This window comes from Amphiura filiformis, chromosome 15 (genome assembly GCF_039555335.1).
Source record: "Amphiura filiformis chromosome 15, Afil_fr2py, whole genome shotgun sequence".
NCBI classification, from domain to species: Eukaryota; Metazoa; Echinodermata; class Ophiuroidea; order Amphilepidida; family Amphiuridae; genus Amphiura; species Amphiura filiformis.
In genome coordinates, this window is record NC_092642.1 from 1196070 (window position 1) to 1215328 (window position 19259).

At 35.6% G+C, this 19259-nt stretch overlaps 1 protein-coding gene across 1 annotated transcript in view; it reads left to right on the plus strand.

The window, feature by feature from the left end:
• Nucleotides 1–2285: 2285 nt before the first annotated feature.
• The window catches only part of LOC140171131 (uncharacterized), an 82100-nt gene continuing 65126 nt past the window's right edge, over nucleotides 2286–19259 (plus strand). Inside the window, exon 1 of the mRNA XM_072194312.1 lies at nucleotides 2286–2753. Coding sequence (XP_072050413.1) covers nucleotides 2340–2753 — 414 coding nt within the window. The 5' untranslated portion in view covers nucleotides 2286–2339. The remainder of the gene's footprint in view (nucleotides 2754–19259) is intronic.

Consider the following 19259-nt stretch of genomic DNA (forward strand, 5'->3'; position numbering starts at 1 on the left):
TGCCCGTGTTACGTGGAGCAATTTGTGTTCGATATGATAGACCATGCATGTAGGATTATGACAACATGACAAGATCTATTTTCGGTAACAAAATTTCAAACTTGACAATATTATGATGATAGTACGTTAAGACGTTTTTCATTCCAAGTTCGTGCTAAACTTATTTACAATGCGAGCTGACTATCATCTCCATTCGTGATGATTTCTTGTGACTTCATATCAACTGTGTGCTTCGAGCAATACACTTTATCAAATCTACAACGAAATGATCATATATTTTCCAGTAGTCGACCCCCGGGAGTCGACCACCCAAACCGGCTCTCATCCTGCCATCTACGTTCCGACCCCTCTCACTCATTTCTACATCACTTTCTCATTTCTGATCATCATCACCATAAAAGTGATGGCACTGTGCCATTGGGCATTGACAATGGGCTATTCCGGTTGAAATCCATACACCCCCTATGGAAGACATGTCCTTAATATCCCACACAGGGAGTGTAAATTTCAAATGTGCCCTTAATATCCCACACAGGGAGTGTGAATTTCAAATGGAGTCATCCATTCAGGTATATAGTCTTAATTTTAATACACTCACTGTGTGGGAGCTACATGTAGGGGTGTGTGGATTTCATGGAATTGCCCATTTGGGTGAGATTGAGAGATCGTACACAACCAATTACTTGGGCAATATTTACTCAATAAATAGGGGCAAAAGGCCAAGTTTCCCGCGATAAATGCGGATTAACTTCAAGTCAAGTTCAAAGCAACAAAAGCTTCGGTTTTTCGTATGGTTCATATCCCTTAGCATGCGACTTTTTGAGGGCATTTTCAGTTCATTTATCTGTATAAAATTGTAAAAGATTTGTATAATTTAAGTATTGGTATATATATAATCTTCTCATAGACATGATAGACTGCTATAACGTCGTGTTGCAGAAAAAAATCACCGGTAATTAATTAATCAGCCTTTTCAACGAAATTGCAGCTATTCAAAAACATACTTTTCTTGATACACAATCAATTTTGTGATTTATAATATCATATTTAGGTATTAAAGTGCTTTTAAAATTCTACCAGACTTATTTGAAGAATGTATATATATGCCTTCATATCAGTGGAACTACCCCGGGGAACTACAGCAAGTTAGGAGTTAAATGTTGCTTCTAGGCTACTATGAGAGGCTTAAGGAAACCCAAACTTTGTTTAACTCAGTCCTCTGCTTGACCATGGTAAATCTTTGGAAACAAACCCCAGCTCTGGTCACTAGAGGTTTACCCTTCTTTTCTAAGTTTTGCTAATGTACGTTTTCCCCTCGGGTTTGTCAATTGTCCATATCAAAGGGGATTAGCTCCCCCTGAGACTAACGTACCTATGGGATTCCCACATGGGAGCAGGACAGGGAGGGGTAAAGGTCCTACCCTCCTTTTATATCTTACTGAAATTTGTACTTAACCACCCCTTACAAACAATTCACTCTTTGATACCGAATGTCTATCAAAAAAGACTGTTCTTGCATGCTTTACCTACAATATTATAGTAAAATGCAACAAGCTCAGAAGGTATCATCCTTTCAGAGGCATAAGCCTATACAAAAAGGACAAAAATTGAGGACGAAGTCCAGAGGCCCGGATGTTTAGGGACCCGAAATTAAGAGAGAAATGACAGAAATAGAGTGAATTAATAATGACAACGTGTTGTAATATCATGTTGGAGTTCTTAAGATCACACACACAAAAAAAACCCAACAACAACAACGCTGTTTTTGAATTTACCCCTTGTTAATGTGACACACTGTTCTTTTGGATCCATCTTTTGGTTTCTTGCTGGTCAGTTGGAATAGAATTTTCCAGTTTTTACATTTATTCTAATTAATAAAATGTGTCAAAACATATTTCGCACATTTTTTTAAAAATTGATTCACCGCAATAAAATTACATGCATGAGTCACTCGAGTAAACGCTCGGAGAACTCTTAATTGTTTTACCATATCCCACAAGCGAATTGGAACGACTTTTCCAGAATTCAAACCTCTTAAAATCCACAATAATCAAAATAATTGGCGTTCAATTCTTTCAAATAAATAAAAATGTCCAATTTATAGTTTTCCCCACAGCCTAATATAAGACACGCGACATCCGCGATGCTTTGTTCCGCAATATGATGCTCCAATTGTCATTGGTCGAAAGTTCAATGAGGTCATACGTCATCGTACCGCCGCGGGCGACCTGATGCCTCGTCAATAATTCACACACGGAGGCGTATCTCTGCTAACTCACGATCGTTGCATTGCGTGGTCTGTGCGTTGCTCGCTTCCCTGGTTAGCTTCATTCACAACCATGGCGATCAACGAAAAGGATATATCACGACTCGGTTCTCATATTAAATTAATTTACTGTTTGATAATAATTCTTTTTCTCGTCACTACATCAAGTTTTATCGTAAATTTTCTGTACATATTGGAAATACGTGAGGATTTAAGTTTGAAATGTTCTTGTTCGGATGGTGAAAAGTTACTTTATTTGGAATTACGTATAGAGGGTGATGAGGATGATGTATCTTCTGTACGGGCTACGCAGAGAGGTGATGTGCAACAAAAGTTGAATAAAGGTGATAGTGAAGAAGATGTGTTGTTGGATAGGACTACTATTACAGAGAGGGACAGGAGAAAAATAGCTAAAGCAAAGGATGATAATATTTTCTATAGGAGTGATATTATGGAAGGATATGCCAAACTGCCTGTAACAATTTCGGTAAGTAATAAGTTCTGATGTTTCGTTTGTTTGTTTGTTTGTCCCTATACGGGTAGTGTGGAGGTGTAGCGGTAATGCTGGTTTGTGGGGTGTGGGGTGTGTGTGTGGATGGAGCTGAGTGTCCGCGAGCTGAGAAAGTAACGCGCGCTGCAGTCGTGGCAGTGCGGGTGTAGTTGTGCGGGTCATCATAAAGGGTGGGGTGTGTTGGGGGTGGATCGAGTGCAGGATTTTTCCCTGGTAGCTCCTGGTGTGGGGGTATAGCTTTATGTGCAGGGTATTATATTATGTGTTTATAATGGTATTCTATTTGTAAGGGTGTTGGGATGAGCCTGGGTGTTTGTGGATCATGTGTGTTGTACGTACTCTGTAAAAAACAACAGATAACACTTAATAAACACTCAAACGCGTTTATATTTATATTCTACACGTAAAAGTAGGCCTATAGGAGGCGTTGCATACGATTAACACTATATAACACGTTTATAGAGGGATTTGTTGATGGATTTTAACACTTTAACATGTTTATATCGGTGATATAAACGTGTTGGAGTGTTTATATTTTATCACAAAAACCTCTATAATTAACGTGTTATGGTGTTTATTGTATGCAAAAGCCTCCTAAAAAATAAACGTGTTTTAGTGTTAGTGTTATCAGTTGTTTTACAGCGTAGGCTACACATGTCATATGATGTAAATATATCGTCCTATTAGAGGTTATTGTCATCACAGACATGACAGATAGCACATACCAACCCCGAGGTCCCGAGAAATATTTTGCTTACAAATTGCTAAAACATGTTTCACATTTTAAAAGGCTTATGCATGTATGATATTATCTGTAATGGCTTCCATTCAAAAAGAACCAAATCAGTTATATTTCACACGTTCCTATTCAATATAAGATGAAGGGCGGTGCCATCTTCTTATTGTTTGCGCCTAAATAGGAATAAAGAAGTATACCTATAGCTTTAATCTCATCAAACCTGCATTGATAAACGTGTTAACTATGATACACACTGTATCAACAAATCGAAAACTAAGACATGTTAGAAGAAAACCCACTATAAAAATCGACGGAGTTGGTAAACGCTTCCGGCAGCATATATTTAATAATTCATACTCAAGAAAGAGGGGTTAACAAAAAATCAAAACTTGGTGAGAAGCTCGATAAAATCAATAGATCTACACTTAAACAATTCTACCAACCCAAGCAATGCATACAACCAAATTACGAGTCTTAGGGGTACTAACACCCTGTGGTAAATTTAGACAATTTTGCATTTTTCTCAAAAAATAATATCACACTGGTAACAAAAGTTATGTATATTATTGGGGCAAGAAATCCAATTACTACACTGAAATTTCAGTGACTCAAGACAAGCATGATAGGAAATGAGGTGCAGTCGTAGCGGTACCTTATTTCTTATCATAAATAACGAACCGCTTGTCTTGGGTCGCTGAAATTCCAGTGTAGTAATTGGATTCCTTGTCCCTATAATATACATAACTTTTGTTACCACTGTGTTATTAGTTTTTGAGAAAAATGCAAAAATAGACACTAATTTATCGAGGGGTGTAGTACCCTATTAAGACCACTGAACTAATTTAGAATCTTTGAACTCACTTAGGCCCCGGCTATATCATTTTCATATTATATTTAATCTTCGAAATTTATTTGAAGATTTTTCGTTTCACATTTTTCCAAATATTTTATCCTGTTAATTGCAATTAATATCATTCAGCACTGCATGGTTAAAGACTGAGCATTCAGCCATTTTAGTTCTCTTCGCATCGACTGCCTTATACTGCCTGACACCTTTCAACCAGAAAACACAAAGACAAGACTAAAAGTGTAAACAAATATAAACTTAAGTCACTGATTTCAATTATACCCTTAAAATGTATGTTTAACAATCATTAAAAATCTTTAAGAGGACAATCTTTAAGCCTTTTTGACTGGATTTCATTCAGTCAAAGTACCACGATATTAATATCGGACAAAAATAGGACGTCCTTTTAATCGATCAATCGATATGATATAGAACAATGAATTTAAGGCAAGCGGGATGTCAGGAACCAAAACGGCAGTGTACTTAAAGGAGTATTTCGTGATCCTAACATCCTCTTTTTATGACATTTTTCAGCAGATATTCTCGAAAAAAGCTTATTCCCAAAATTTCAGTTGATTCCGATTTTGCGTTTGTGAGTTACGGTATGCATGATTATGTGTATTACACTGCTCCATAGACAATGCATGTGTTGTAATTTCGTTCTGGTATTCCAGAACGAAATTCAAATTTCACGATATCTTTGCCAAACGAATTAATCGGCAAGAAATGTTTTGTACATAAACTTTGTGTAGCCAGAGGTTTCTAGTGATATAAAGTGGGGGATGATGCTGTGGATCACGAAATGCCCTTTTAATATTGGAAATGAGTCAAAGAAGCCAATGATCTAATTAATATTTCCATAGGTCTTGCGGTTCGTGACTTAGGGCCAAAAATATGTCAAAATGATAGTTTATGGTGTTTCCTCCTCCCGAGAAAAATCTTGCATATTGGTTGTGGTCCCCTTTATAGAACTCATATCATTTCTCTTGTGTATACCGGCTTTATTTGTCTCAATATTTGAGTAGAAACACCGCGAGGTCATGCTCCCCTCCGACCCGCCTTAAGAACATTAATGTGAGCATTTAAGCTTCTTTATAGATTACCTGTTTTCTGATTAGCACTTAGGCCTATAGTCTTTATGTTTGTGTTGTGTCTGCAAACTTTTTAAAGTACTATCTCTGACATGTCTGTAAATAAGTAATGTAACGATCGCCTGAACATCTGGATCGTTCTCCAGATTTCAGAAAAATACCGAACTTATAATTATATTTTTTTTAACTAAAAAAGAAAACAGTTATTTTTATGTTTTGGCAGATGACACACAGGATAGATTTATCCTTTAACTGGGACTGGGAGCAAAAGCTAATATTCCATTTTTTTTTCCATTTTTGTTTTTGAGAAAAAAACAACAAAATACATTTAAAGCCTATGATATCGGTCAAATTTTAATCTGGTTATTCTTAGCCAAATAATATTTGGCCCAAATATTCTAAAATATTATTAGTAACAACTGTCAGAATATTTTCGGTCAAACTAACTTGGACATGAATGAAGTAAAATGGAATAAAACTCATTTATTATTTTAGCCGATAAACTGTAGTTCATATTATTCAAATTCCTAACTAAAAACACAAGTTCGAACATGAGTAAACATTACAAATATGCCACAAAATTGACCAAACTCAATTTAAAAGATCGTAGATTGTGGCTTTAAATGTGTTTTTTTTTTTTTTTTTTTTTTTTTTTCTTAAAGACTATTTTCAGTCTACGCAGATTTTCGCAAAGTGCTTCTTTTAGCCTGTCTCACCATTTTATCCTATGATAATGAGACCGAGAAGTATTTATATATGATTTATGCAAATATACCAAGAAATGATACCACCATTGCTCATTTACTTCTATCAAAATACCACTGATAGATGTAAGCCACATTTCAAAGAGATTTTCTCATGCAGTTCGAGGTATTTGACCGATGGGAACTGCGACGTGATGCTTTTCAACTTTCCGTCTATCACTTTACGAAATTTTATCGAAGTAGAGAGAAAACTTAGAGTCTCCGTCATAGAGAATTCATCATTGTCAGCAAGCAGCAGAAATTATAAGGCAAAATGTTAATGAAGATATAACGATTTGATTGATTTCAAGTCGGGCATTAACGAGATCTATATATAATATTAAAGACAAAACTTAATGTTAATAGTAACGCGAATCTACTTCATCTATTTGCCAATTCCAGGAAAGGTAATGGATGGGCCTTTCTGAAAGAAAGGTATCAATAGCACGATTCTTCAGGGCATAATGCTATGTGTGCAACGGCATCTTTAAAGCCATAATGTGTGATTTGCAAAAAGAATAGATTCCTATTTAAATGCTAGTTTTCACTGATAGCTACTGATCACATTGCCCCGTTTAATTTCGAGCCAAACAAATGAGGTAAAATTGCTATTTCATATCCAGCGCCTATATGCGTGTATCATCTCGCCGATCGTATTATTATTGGCGGAGTTTCACGCAGCTGGGATGTACAAACAAGACGTAAGATGACTAGCGACATATACGCAGTTCATGCGTCGAGACGTAAGACGAATAGCGTTATGCATACAGTTTATACGTCATTGATTCAATGATACACACGCACGCGATGTGTTTATCCAGCACTCGATCGGTGAACTCAGAATAAAACCGGAAATCTGCGGTTTTATTATAAAACGTTAAATTTTACTGTAATAAAGCACTTCAGGCTTAGTCTTTCAAGATATTTATGTACACCAATGGTCATTACAATGGTGCAAAAAGTAGAGATTATAAAAAAGCCATTTTGACAGGAAAATAAATTCATTTTTGACATGTATCAAATTTTGAAGTTTTTTACCTCAAATGCCGCAGTTTTAGGTGTTGAAATTAAACCACTGTACATCTCTAACGGACTGTCTTGTGCTGTGTAATAAACCTGCGCGATCTAAATAGACGAATAGGCGCTAATGGGTCCTCCTAGAAAGATACCGCCGTTTAGAGGGCATAAAACTAAATCGTGAGAGGTAAATGGGGGTTAAAATCGGCGAAAATAAGAAAAGTATTATTTATAATCCCAAAAGCCGGGCCCGAATATCCGTGTAAATCAGTTTCAGATTTGGATCTTAGTAAACAGCACGTTTGAATCATTTTTTATAGTAAAGGTTTAAAAATATGGGACTACCTACCGGTATTACAACATAAACCCTGGATGGGACATTATAGCGCTTAACTTTCATGTAAAGCAGATCAATGACCTTATTTTTCTAACCTCAAGTTATAGGCTTATACACGTAAATTATCTGACATAAAGTTATGACATATTTTTATTCATGCAAGCAATAAAATGAAATTTATATGCGTCGGTCTAAATAAATAAGATAAAACATTTCAAATCAAATGGTTTGCAAATATTATTTATGGAAGTACCTTGTATTTGTCAATCAGTATTTAGGTATGTAGAATAAAATAGAGTAATGATTAATAACACACTCTCTCCAGGATCTATGATGAACCAATGAGGCCCATGATGATGATGGTGCTGATGCTGATAATGGTGCTGATTGGTCAATTCGGCGCCCCCTAAGGGTGTTTGAATGTTTTTAATAATAAAAATCATTTAACAAATTTAAAAAAAAAAAAAAAAAAAAAAAAAAGCGCAGTGATTTATAGTGCGCTACGCACAGGCACAACGCCTAGACGTTGATCCACAAGCCTCAGCACACTTTACAGGTTGTCGCTGACCACTACGGCCCACATCATTCCACAAATCATTAAACAACAAATCAGGGACTTTGCTGCTTCAAGAGCGCACACCCTAGACATTCCACAAATAACCATCGCAACCAGGATCAGCTCCCCGAGTTTCGTACGGGTTACAACGAGACAAATTAGCAGTGAGTTCCTTGTCCAGGGAATTTCAAGCTAACTCAATTTTCTTTCCACGTGAGCGTACTATAGGCACCGCCAGGGTTCGAACCCACAACCTCTCGCACCACAGTCGAACGCCTTATCGATTAAGCTAACTTGAAAGCTCCTTTATCCATGGAAACAAATAAACATATTTTCAATTGGAATTAGATTAAGGTGGTACTACACCCCCTGATAAATTTTGTGACTAATTTTGCATTTTTCTCAAAAAAAATAGCTACACACTGGTAACAAAAGTTATGTATATTATAGGGGCAAGGAATCCAATTACTTCACTGAAACTTCAGTGATTAGTTTAGTTTAGTTTAGTTTAGTTTAGGTTAATACCTTTATTGCACAAAATATCAAAATGCGGTGTGTGGTGCAAAAGGGCAACCCCGAACACGCACGCAAGCCCACTGGATGGGGTCCCTTATACACACACCAAAATAAAAGAACTAAAATTACACAGTACGGTACATAATTATAGACACATTTAAAAAACACTATAAAATACATTAAAAATACAATATAATACTAAAATTATTCAAGACAAGTGGTTCATTATATATGTTAAGAAATGAGGTATTCTAGCGGTACCTCTTTTCTTATCATAAATAACCGCTTGTCTTGAGTCACTGAAATTCCAGTGTAGTAACTGGATTCCTTGCCCCTATACATAATTTTTTTTACCTGTGTGTTATTATTTTTTTGCGAAAATAGTCACAAAATTATCAAGGGGTGTAGTACCACCTTAACCTTAAGAGAACAAAATGCCTGCAATAAAATGATGCTCACCGAGTGATTTGGTGTTAGAATGGTTAGAACTACAATAATTATTAATAAGTGCCTGTGATGGAGAAAATAAATTAAATTTCACCCGTGGATATGGCGATAAAATCTGAAGATGATGATGTTAAATTAGTCACGCTCGATAAACTTGACTAAGGTGAAACTGGTTGGTTCAGTCCCGTAGACAGATATTTTTGGAGGGGGAAGCAAATTTTCCCCCATGTGAACCTTCTTGTCTTACTTGAAGTGGACTTTTTTGTGACCTTCTTTAAAAATAATTTTATTCTTGAAAGTTTACTCTCTAAATGCAAAAGAGTAAAAATTTCATTCGGATTTCGGAATAATTTTTATACGGTAGCACTCTTTTGCAATAAGAAAGTGTACATTTCTTAAATTTCTCGACATGTGTTTCTCGACATGCTTATACTTTTACACTCGAAAGTGGACCATATTTAGCGTATAATAAGGTCAACCTTTAAAGGCACTATAGCAGTTATCTTCGCACAAGTATGAAAATAATATTGGAGAGACAACAATCGGTGTAATTTAATTGATCTGCGACACAAGTGTGAGGAATTTTAATAAATTCAACAAGAAATGGTCAGCGCAACCTTAAAGTACTAAGGGAGATTTCCTTAGTGCTTAAATGTGATCGCAGCTGGCCAGCTTGTTATCTTTCATAATCATTTTTACCCAAAACTTTGATTCTTTACTCAAAATTACACAAAATTCTTTAAGCATATTGAGTTGTATAATCAACCGTGCATCTCGCGTTGTGCGAAAACAACAAAAATGCTGTCAGCGAATTAATTATTCCCAATTTTATCACGCTTTGCGCTCGGTTCTTTATAATGTAAATCATATTTGGTAAATTATGCAATTGCAGAACTATAAGTTGTTGTTTTTCCTGATAAATCCCGTAAATCATATTTAAACGCCGTACAGAATTCCTTATCTTTGAATTTAAACATGTTACAGGTATAAATAGTGCTTTTTTCGCGCCCGCTTTCACGAATAGTGCATGTTCTTATTCCACGTTTCTGGTGAAAATATAATCACATTTTCTGCACTTAATTGCAAAATACCGTTTTTGCTTTTAACAAATGAGATAATGTAATGGATCGCGAGAAGTATCATATGCTTCAGAGAACTTTAATAAACAAAAATGGTGTCGATAAATTAAAAGTTCAATCATGCCTAATTCAAGTTTTACATTTTTATGATCATCATTTTGAATATGAGTGTTCGTTTATTAAGGGGTATTGTCCACACAAGATTTGTCTTTAATTAATTTCGTACCAATTAAGTTTCATCGATATATTTCGAATATCTAAAATAAAAAAGAGGGGTCACTGTACTAATTGTTTTGAGAAACAGGGCCGGATTTACCTTTTGGGGGGCCCTGGGCCAGACCAAAATTTGGAGGCCCCAAACGCACCGTGAGGAAGGCATGTGCACTCAAGTAGCCAAGTTTTTAGATTGTACAAGGATATTTGCGCGCAAAATTTTGCAATTTTTGTACCCTATTTTGGCCCAAAACATGGTGTTTTTCGGCTAAAATGGAAGATGCACACTGCACAGAGCAATTTTGGGGGCCCCCAAAATTTGGGGGCCCTGGGCCCGGGCCCATCTGGCCCTATGGTAAATCCGGCCCTGTTGAGAAATAAACATTTTAAAAAGCCTATTTTGGGGGAAAACTATACTGGCGTCCGTGGAAAAATGGAAATTATATTTTCGATTATAACAAAAAATCTACTCCTATTTGATTTTTCATATTGCTAAACTAAATCATAAACTAGTTTATCTCAAAGAAAGACAAATCGCAAAAGTCCATGCGGATGCGGTTAGTTTTTAGTGAACTTTCGCGGTTTATCTTTGCATTTTTTTTGGCATTTTGTGAAGAAATTACAAAAAAATTAGACAAAGTGGGATGCAAAATGAAGGGGCAAATCTTCTCGTTTTATTGGTGGCATCGGTATCAATGTAGCTTACATGCTTTTAAAGATAGAAGCCAAAAGGAGGTACATCACTGATGATTTAAATTCACTTCATTTTGTAAAGCTTACTATCAACGGATTTCGTTAAAATTTTGGATATGTGTTGCTAACACATTAGGGAAATAAAGTTGATATGTAAAATGGGAATAAGTGGTTCCTGATTTCTTTTATGACTTCATGAACTTGGTGCTCCACAACTATCAAAAAAGGAATTGGTTAAAATGCTTCTATTTTCAATGTTGAGCTATATTTTGTACTTTTAACTTGCGACATTATTTCACTGAAACTTAATTAAGCCATAGGTAACAGGTTACCACAACCATACTACAGCAATGTTGAAAAAATTGTATTTCTTGTCACCTATACCACCATATTGGGTAGTTTTCCGTAAACTTAACTTTTGTGATTTTGGTAACTATTTTATATTTATTTGTGAAATCCATCTCAACCAGGCATTCTAAATTGTACTCACCATTTACATCCCAAGGTATATTAGTATATTCACCTTGCACTTCTCGATATATATCCAGTTAAAGACAGAATATCAAAATTATGCCTCATTATGATATCACAGACTCTCACATGTGTATTCAAAATTGATGCTTAAATTTGACCTGAACCAATTGACCTATAACCTGACATACGGTGACCTAATAGCCTTTTCTTCTCCTAACAACACATTATAGTATTAAATTGACTAATGACTATGCATCCATTGTATAAGTGTTTATTTAATTTATTCAGTGTTATATTTTGCATGCACCACTATAGATTTTCTATAGATATAACAAAGGATTTAATGTATTCTATTCATGTACCCTACTTGAACATGTTGAATAGAATAAATTATAGTTTGTTATGAAACACAGATCTGAGTTACTAGGATACAGTAAACAAAAAATATATAGGGCTAAAATGACTTACTAAAATGGTTTAAAAGCACTTTGTATGTAGATATATTTTTTAAGTTCAGGACATGAGGTGATGAACATATTTATGTACTTAATAAATTTGCAAGAAAAAAAAGAAGAGGGGTACTGATGAAAATCAGGGTATTATTCCCCCTTAAGGATAGACGAGGTATTGTTGGTCGAAGCAACCAAAAATTCGATTTTCATTATCTAGATCAATATATTATTAACAAATGACATCTTGATGTTTTGCAAAAGTTCATTCTTCAAATCCTATACTTTGAAAACTTGCTTAATGTATTGTTGTTAATGAATTATGTACGTTTTACAAAAGTGTTGTTGTTTCAGCCCACTTTACAACATAACTCAACAAACACAGTACCTATGTGATATCTGAATTCTTCTATACATGCTCGCTATGAAATGAGCTATGCAGTTTTTGTCAAAGTTCACTACCATTTGCAAGATGCTGTGAACTACCAAATCGCAAGAGTTTAAAATAGTTAATAACCTTAATTATGAGGAACAGAATAATGATGTATAAATTCAATCGTGCGGACAAATATTTTGCTAACGTCAGTTCTGTTAATAGTTGCCACTAGGTATTGTATTGCTGTCTTTGTGATTGAGATAATAGGCGTGTGATTTGAACAAAAACGACAAGTTTAAGAGTTCACCAATATTTGTGGATCTTTAGGTCAAGGCTGCATCCAGATTACACAATTTGGTTGTTTAATTGGAAATTAATTATCCGAATTAACTGAATAGGATGACACAAAAGATATGAATAGTAAAAATCTATATCACATTAATTAGCAGTAGGATGACATAAAAGGTATGAATAGTAAAAATCTATATCACATAGGATGATACAAAAGGTAAAGGTCTATTATGACAACGATCAAATAATTTGGGCTATATATATATAGCCTATAGGACAGCTATTGTTTGTTTGTTGTTTTCAGGCCCATATAGGGAAGTGCCATTATAGAGGCCCTATTAAGCCCTATCGTGAAAATAATATCCAATATAACAAACAAATAAACAAATACACCGAAAATAAATAAACAAGAATCAAAACAAAATAAAAACAAACAAAGATACGAAACAAACAACAAACAAACAAACAAACAAACAAACAAACGAACGAACAAAAAAACAACAACAAACAAATACACAAACAAGCGAACACAAAGACGTCCGTCTGGTTTCAAAAATGTGTAAATGACCAATAATGCTTTGGCATTTTATACAATACAATGAACAACAGAAACCCCCGTTCTTATAATATTGCGTTCACGATAGAATTTACTATTAGGACTATATGGAGTTTTAAAAAGAATAACATGTTGGATTATTTCTCCCATAATACATGAACACAATTCAGATATAAAAAAAAACAAGTTTGATTTATGTGAACAAATGATTTGACCATTTGACAACGTTACTGTTCTGTGTGCAACAACTTCTACGTACGACGTAAGTTGTTCGTATTTGTATACCAAGGTACCCTTACCACATTCTGGTCGTTCATATAAAAAGAATTTTGTCCAGACCAGTTACATAGGATCGGGAAATTAAAATTATTCGATTTATTCATAAAGTTCATTTGACAGATAGTACTGCACTTTTTTCAATAAATAAAATTTTCTCTGGACAATAAGAACTCGGTAAAATTACGAGTAAAATGATTTATAATACATATAAATATAACTTATCTCTGAACCATTATATTGAAGATATCCAGGATACAGTCCGCAAAAACATTGAACAGATCTCTTTTATTATTGAAATTTTAAAGTCGTGAAAGCGTCGACTACATTACTATAAAGGACTATATAAGCACGTTTTGGACTAGTTAACAAAATTCCTCAACTTCTTGTACCTATTATTAGAATCAAATTATCCATATAATTTGTGAAATATGTTTGGTAAATATGGTATGAGCTTTGTGGAGATAACAATATTCAAATTATTTCCACGTGTATGATCACGAACCATACTCAATTTGGCAACCAAGTACTTACACAAAAAGAGGTTGAAGCTGTCGAGTTTAAACAATAGAACCTATTTGGGGATATGTAATTTCTCACTTTTAAAAGGTGTAAGTACTGTGAAGCATGGGAAGTAGGTTGAGAGAGTTTATTCCTGCTCTGTCCTGAGACCTTCATACCTAAATATGGTCCCAGGTTTATTCTGCCATGGAATTCCACCATGCAAAGATTGCCAAGTTTATCATTGAAATAGACGAGAGAATCATGGCAAAACTGACGTATGATAAATTGAGACTGCAAAATAGAACCCCTGATATAACCAGTTATAAGACGGTCGGTGTGGCATACCATACTAGTGATCATTATGAAAGTACTGAAGAAGGGCTTATAATATTGTAGGTGGGTTAAGTTTAATTTAGAAATGGCGGGAACTCCTCTTTCTACATTGTCTGTGTCGACGCATTTTGGAATTTAAAAGAATTGATTTCGAAACTTAGAGGGACATTCGTGATTTCGTGATATCCTCTGTTTATGGTATGGTTCAATAGATATTCACGAAAAAAACTTATTTCCAAAATTTCAGTTGATTCGGGCATTGAATGTGCGAGTTTCACATAATTGCCTAATACATTAAAAGGCCACTGTGTTGTCATATGTGACGTATCATGTCAAAAGGAGACACTTTTGGGCAGGTTATGAAATTTGAGGTTTTTACATATCTTAAATATCGAGATATTTTGCTCCACAACGCCGTTTTCCCCATTGAAATCGGACATTCCTAAGCGAAGATATTGAGTTCGTAAGTTATGGCATTATAAAATTGGAAATTGAGATATCGGCCATAATATTGACAATGTTGAGAGTAGGAAGTAACTTGAAAAATGTCTCAAAAAATACAAGATGCCAGTTATATTCCGGTCTGAAACTATCAGACAATATTTTTAACATTAATAACATCACAAAGTCGCAACAAACCCAAATTGTGAAAAAATCACCCATCGGCAGATTTTTGGCCATTTCTCCATAACTGCCCAAAAGTGTCTCCTTTTGACATGACACGTCACATATGTCTGTCGACGGACAGAAAATACACATTGGACGAGTGTGAGTGCCATGTCAAATAGGCTGTTGATTATCAGTTAATTTGAGCGTCACTAAAAATAAATACGTTTACCATTATTATGTTTCATGCACTTGATGTGGCCCTTGGATAGGCCTATGGTAGGCCTATATATCAAACCAAATAAATGAGAACAAAAAATGGTCACATTAATCATAAACATAACCATGATAAAGTACGACCATAGGCCTAATGATCATCCCGGATGAGCATGCACATTTTTAATTCGTCTGTATAATGTCAATGTTCAATCGTCTTTCTCTCATTAATCAAAACTCCATATTGATGGGTAAAAAGTTGTCTTGTCTTTTGGGACTACATTTCGGCGTGTTTCTACTGTTTCATGGGCCTCAGAGAATATTGAACTTTCAGACGAACTTATTACGTGTGCCAATGTTTCGGCTACTTAAAGGGGATATTTCGTGATCCATATCTGCATCTCTCCACTTTTCTCAAAAAAAGTTGAGATACCACTGGAAATCTCTGGCTACATAATGTTTATAAGAAATCCTTTCAGATTAATTCGTTTGGAAAAATCATCGTCAAATTTGTATTGCGTTCGGGTTAAGGTGGTACTACACCCCCTGATAAAGACTAATTTTGCATTTTTTTTTCAAAAAATAACTACACACTGGTACAAACGTTATGTATATTATAGGGGCGAGGAATCCAATTACTTGACTGAAATTCCATTCTAGCGGTAGGCCAACCTCTTTTCTTATGATAAATAACGTACCGCTTTTCTTGAGCCGGTTCTTGAGTCACTGAAATTCCAGTGTAGTAACTGCATTCCTTGCCCCTATAATATACATATATCCTTGTTGCCAGTGTGTTATTATTTTTTTGAGAAAAATGCAAAAAATAGTCACAAACTTAGCAAGGGGTGTAGTACCACCTTAACAGTACGAAATAAGGCCTACAAGACAGTGGCATATGCAGTGTAATGCATAACCCGCAAGTGCAAAATCGGAATCAACTGAAAATTTGGGAATAAGCTTTTTTCGTGGACATCTCCTGAAAAATGTCATAAAAAGATAGAATTACAAATACTCCTTTAACAAGGGGCATTGTATACAGATATAATTCTGGGTAAGCGATCCATTCGTTAATCTGCACAATAATGCAACATTTTGAGTATTAATAGCCAATTTCAACATCTTTTTTTTTTTCATTTATATAATTACACCTAACCACCCACAAAATAATACAGTAGTAGCTGCAGCTGCACGCGTTTTTACACAGCCGTGACGTTAGTCACGGCTGTGTCTTTTTTCTTACAGGTTCTTCTTCTTCTTTCTTCTTTCTTTCTGTCAACCATTACATTTGCTCTAGCACTCACATGCTTACATCGATTTTGACCTAACTTGGTCACAATGATCATTGACCGTGCCCCTACATGTCACATGAAACTCGTGGGGTCAAAGGTCACACAGGGTCACAGGGGTCAAAAACGTGATTTCAACTCAAAATGCATCTTCTCCTACAAATTACGTAGGACAGTGACGCCACTTGCACACATGCATTGTAATTACCCAGTGTCCATGTGGTGTACACATATTTGGGGTCAAAGGTCATTAAGGGGTCACTTCCGGTGTAAAACGAAAAAGCTTCAAAAATTTTTATTAGCTAAGTAAAACATAGCACAGTAACGGTATGTTCACATATGATCTGCAGTCACCCAATGTATATGTGGTATTTTTTTTATTTGGGGTCAAAGCTCATTAAGGGGTCACTTCCGGTATAAAAAGAAATACCTTTAAAATGCATCTTCTTCCACAAATTATGTGGGACAGAGACGCCACTTGCACACATGCATTGTTATCACCCAGTGTCTATGGGGTGTACACAGATTTGGGGTCAAAGGTCATTAAGGGGTCACTTCCGGTATAAAACAAAACACCTTCAATTTTTTTTTATAAGCTAAGTAAAACATGGGACAGTAACGGTATGTTCACACATGATCTGTAGTCACCCAATGTATATGTGGTATTTTTTTATTTGGGGTCAAATCTCATTAAGGGGTCACTTCCGGTATAAAACAAAATACCTTTAAAATGCATCTTCTTCCACAGATTCTGTAGGACAGTGACACAAATTGCACACATGCATTGTTATTACCCAGTGTCTATGGGGTGTACACAGATTTGGGGTCAAATGTCATTAAGGGGTCACTTCCGGTATAAAACGAAAAACCTTCAAAAATTTTTATTTGCTAAGAAAAACATAGGACAGTAACCGTATGTTCACACATGAATTGTGGTTACCCAGTTTATATGTAGTATTATTTTATTTGGGGTCAAAGGTCATTAAGGGGTCACTTCCGGTATAAAACGAAATACCTTTAAAATGTTTCTTCTTCCACAAATTACGTAGGACAGTGATGCTACTTGCACACATGCATTGTTATAACAGTGTCTATATGGTGTACACACATTTGAGGTCAAAGGTCAGAAAGGGGTCACTTCCGGTATAAAACGATATACCTTCAAAATGCCCCTTCTGCCACAATAAGCATAGCAAAGTGATGCCACATGGACACGTGCATTGACATTAGCCAATGTCTATGGGGTTGTCATATATTTTGGGGTCAAAGGTGATTAGAGGTCACAACACGGCTGTGTTCGTGGTCTTAGACCACAGCTAAGTCTAGTTATTGTTGTTAGTGCAAATTATACCAAATTATACTTAACAAAATCCACATTATTTGATGTTCCTTTTCATTTTATAATTTCCAGGATTGGATTACACACCTACGTAATACGTATTCTTATTTACAAACACAAATTAGACCGATAATTGAATTTATATAATCTCATTGGCTTAATAATTACAAAATACATGAAATAGAGGATCTGATCACGACAATAGGTAATAAAATGCCAATCTTTCTGTGTTTATAAAAATATTCCAGAAAAACACGAATAAGGCGATTGATAAGCACGCGATTGGCACGCGCATAATAAGTCTATTTTATTTGAAATTATGTCAATTTACTGTTACGGATTTGGCAATTGTTCCATTTGTCATGATATATCTTCATAAGATTTATCAGCATTTTTCTTTTCTTTCCTATCTCCTGCATAATCTTAAACTGATTCCTGTTCCTATTTTCGCTGCCCTCGTTTGCCTCATGCATGTTACACCTCGCTAAGACACGGGTGAATCCAAAATGTCATCAGATATAATAGTAACTAGACTTAGCTGTGGTCTAACCCACGAACACAGCCGTGTTGTGACCCCTTAATGACCTTTGACCCCAAAATATATGAAAACCCCATAGACATTGGCTAATGTCAATGTATGTGTGCACGTGGCATCACCTTGCCATGTTATTTGTGGCAGAAGGGGCATTTTGAAGGTTTTTGTCTCAGACCGGAAGTGACCCCTTAATGACCTTTTACCCCAAATAAAAAAATACCACGTATACACTGAGTAACATCAATTCATGTGTGAATGTACCGTCTCTGTGCAATATTTTTCTTGGCTGATAAAATTTTTGAAGATATTTCGATTTATACAGGAAGTGACCCCTTAATGACCTTTGACCCCAAATCTGTGTACACCACATTGACACTGGGTAATAACAATGCATGTGTGCAAGTGGTGTCACTGTCCTACGTAATTTGTGGGAGAAGATGCATTTTAAAGGTATTTCGTTTTATACTGAAAGTGACCCCTTAATGACCTTTGACCCCAAATATCAAATACCACATATACATTGTGTAACTGCAACTCATATGTGAACATACCGTTACTGTCCTATGTTTTTCTCAGCTAATAAAAAAAAATGAAGGTATTCCGTTTTATACCGGAAGTGACCCCTTAATGACCTTTGACCCCAAATCTGTGTACACCCTATAGACTCTGGGTAATTACAATGCATGTGTGCAAGTGGCGTCACTGTCCTACGTAATTTGTAGGAGAAGATGCATTTTGAGTTGAAATCACGTTTTTGACCCTATGACCCCTGCATGACCTTTGACCCCACAAGTTTCATGTGACATGTAGGGGCACGGTCAATGATCATTGTGACCAAGTTAGGTCAAAATCGATGTAAGCATGTGAGTGCTAGAGCAAACTAATGGTTGACAGAAAGAAGAAAGAAAGAAAGAAAGAACTAGACTTAGCTGTGGTCTAAGACCACGAACACAGCCGTGTTGT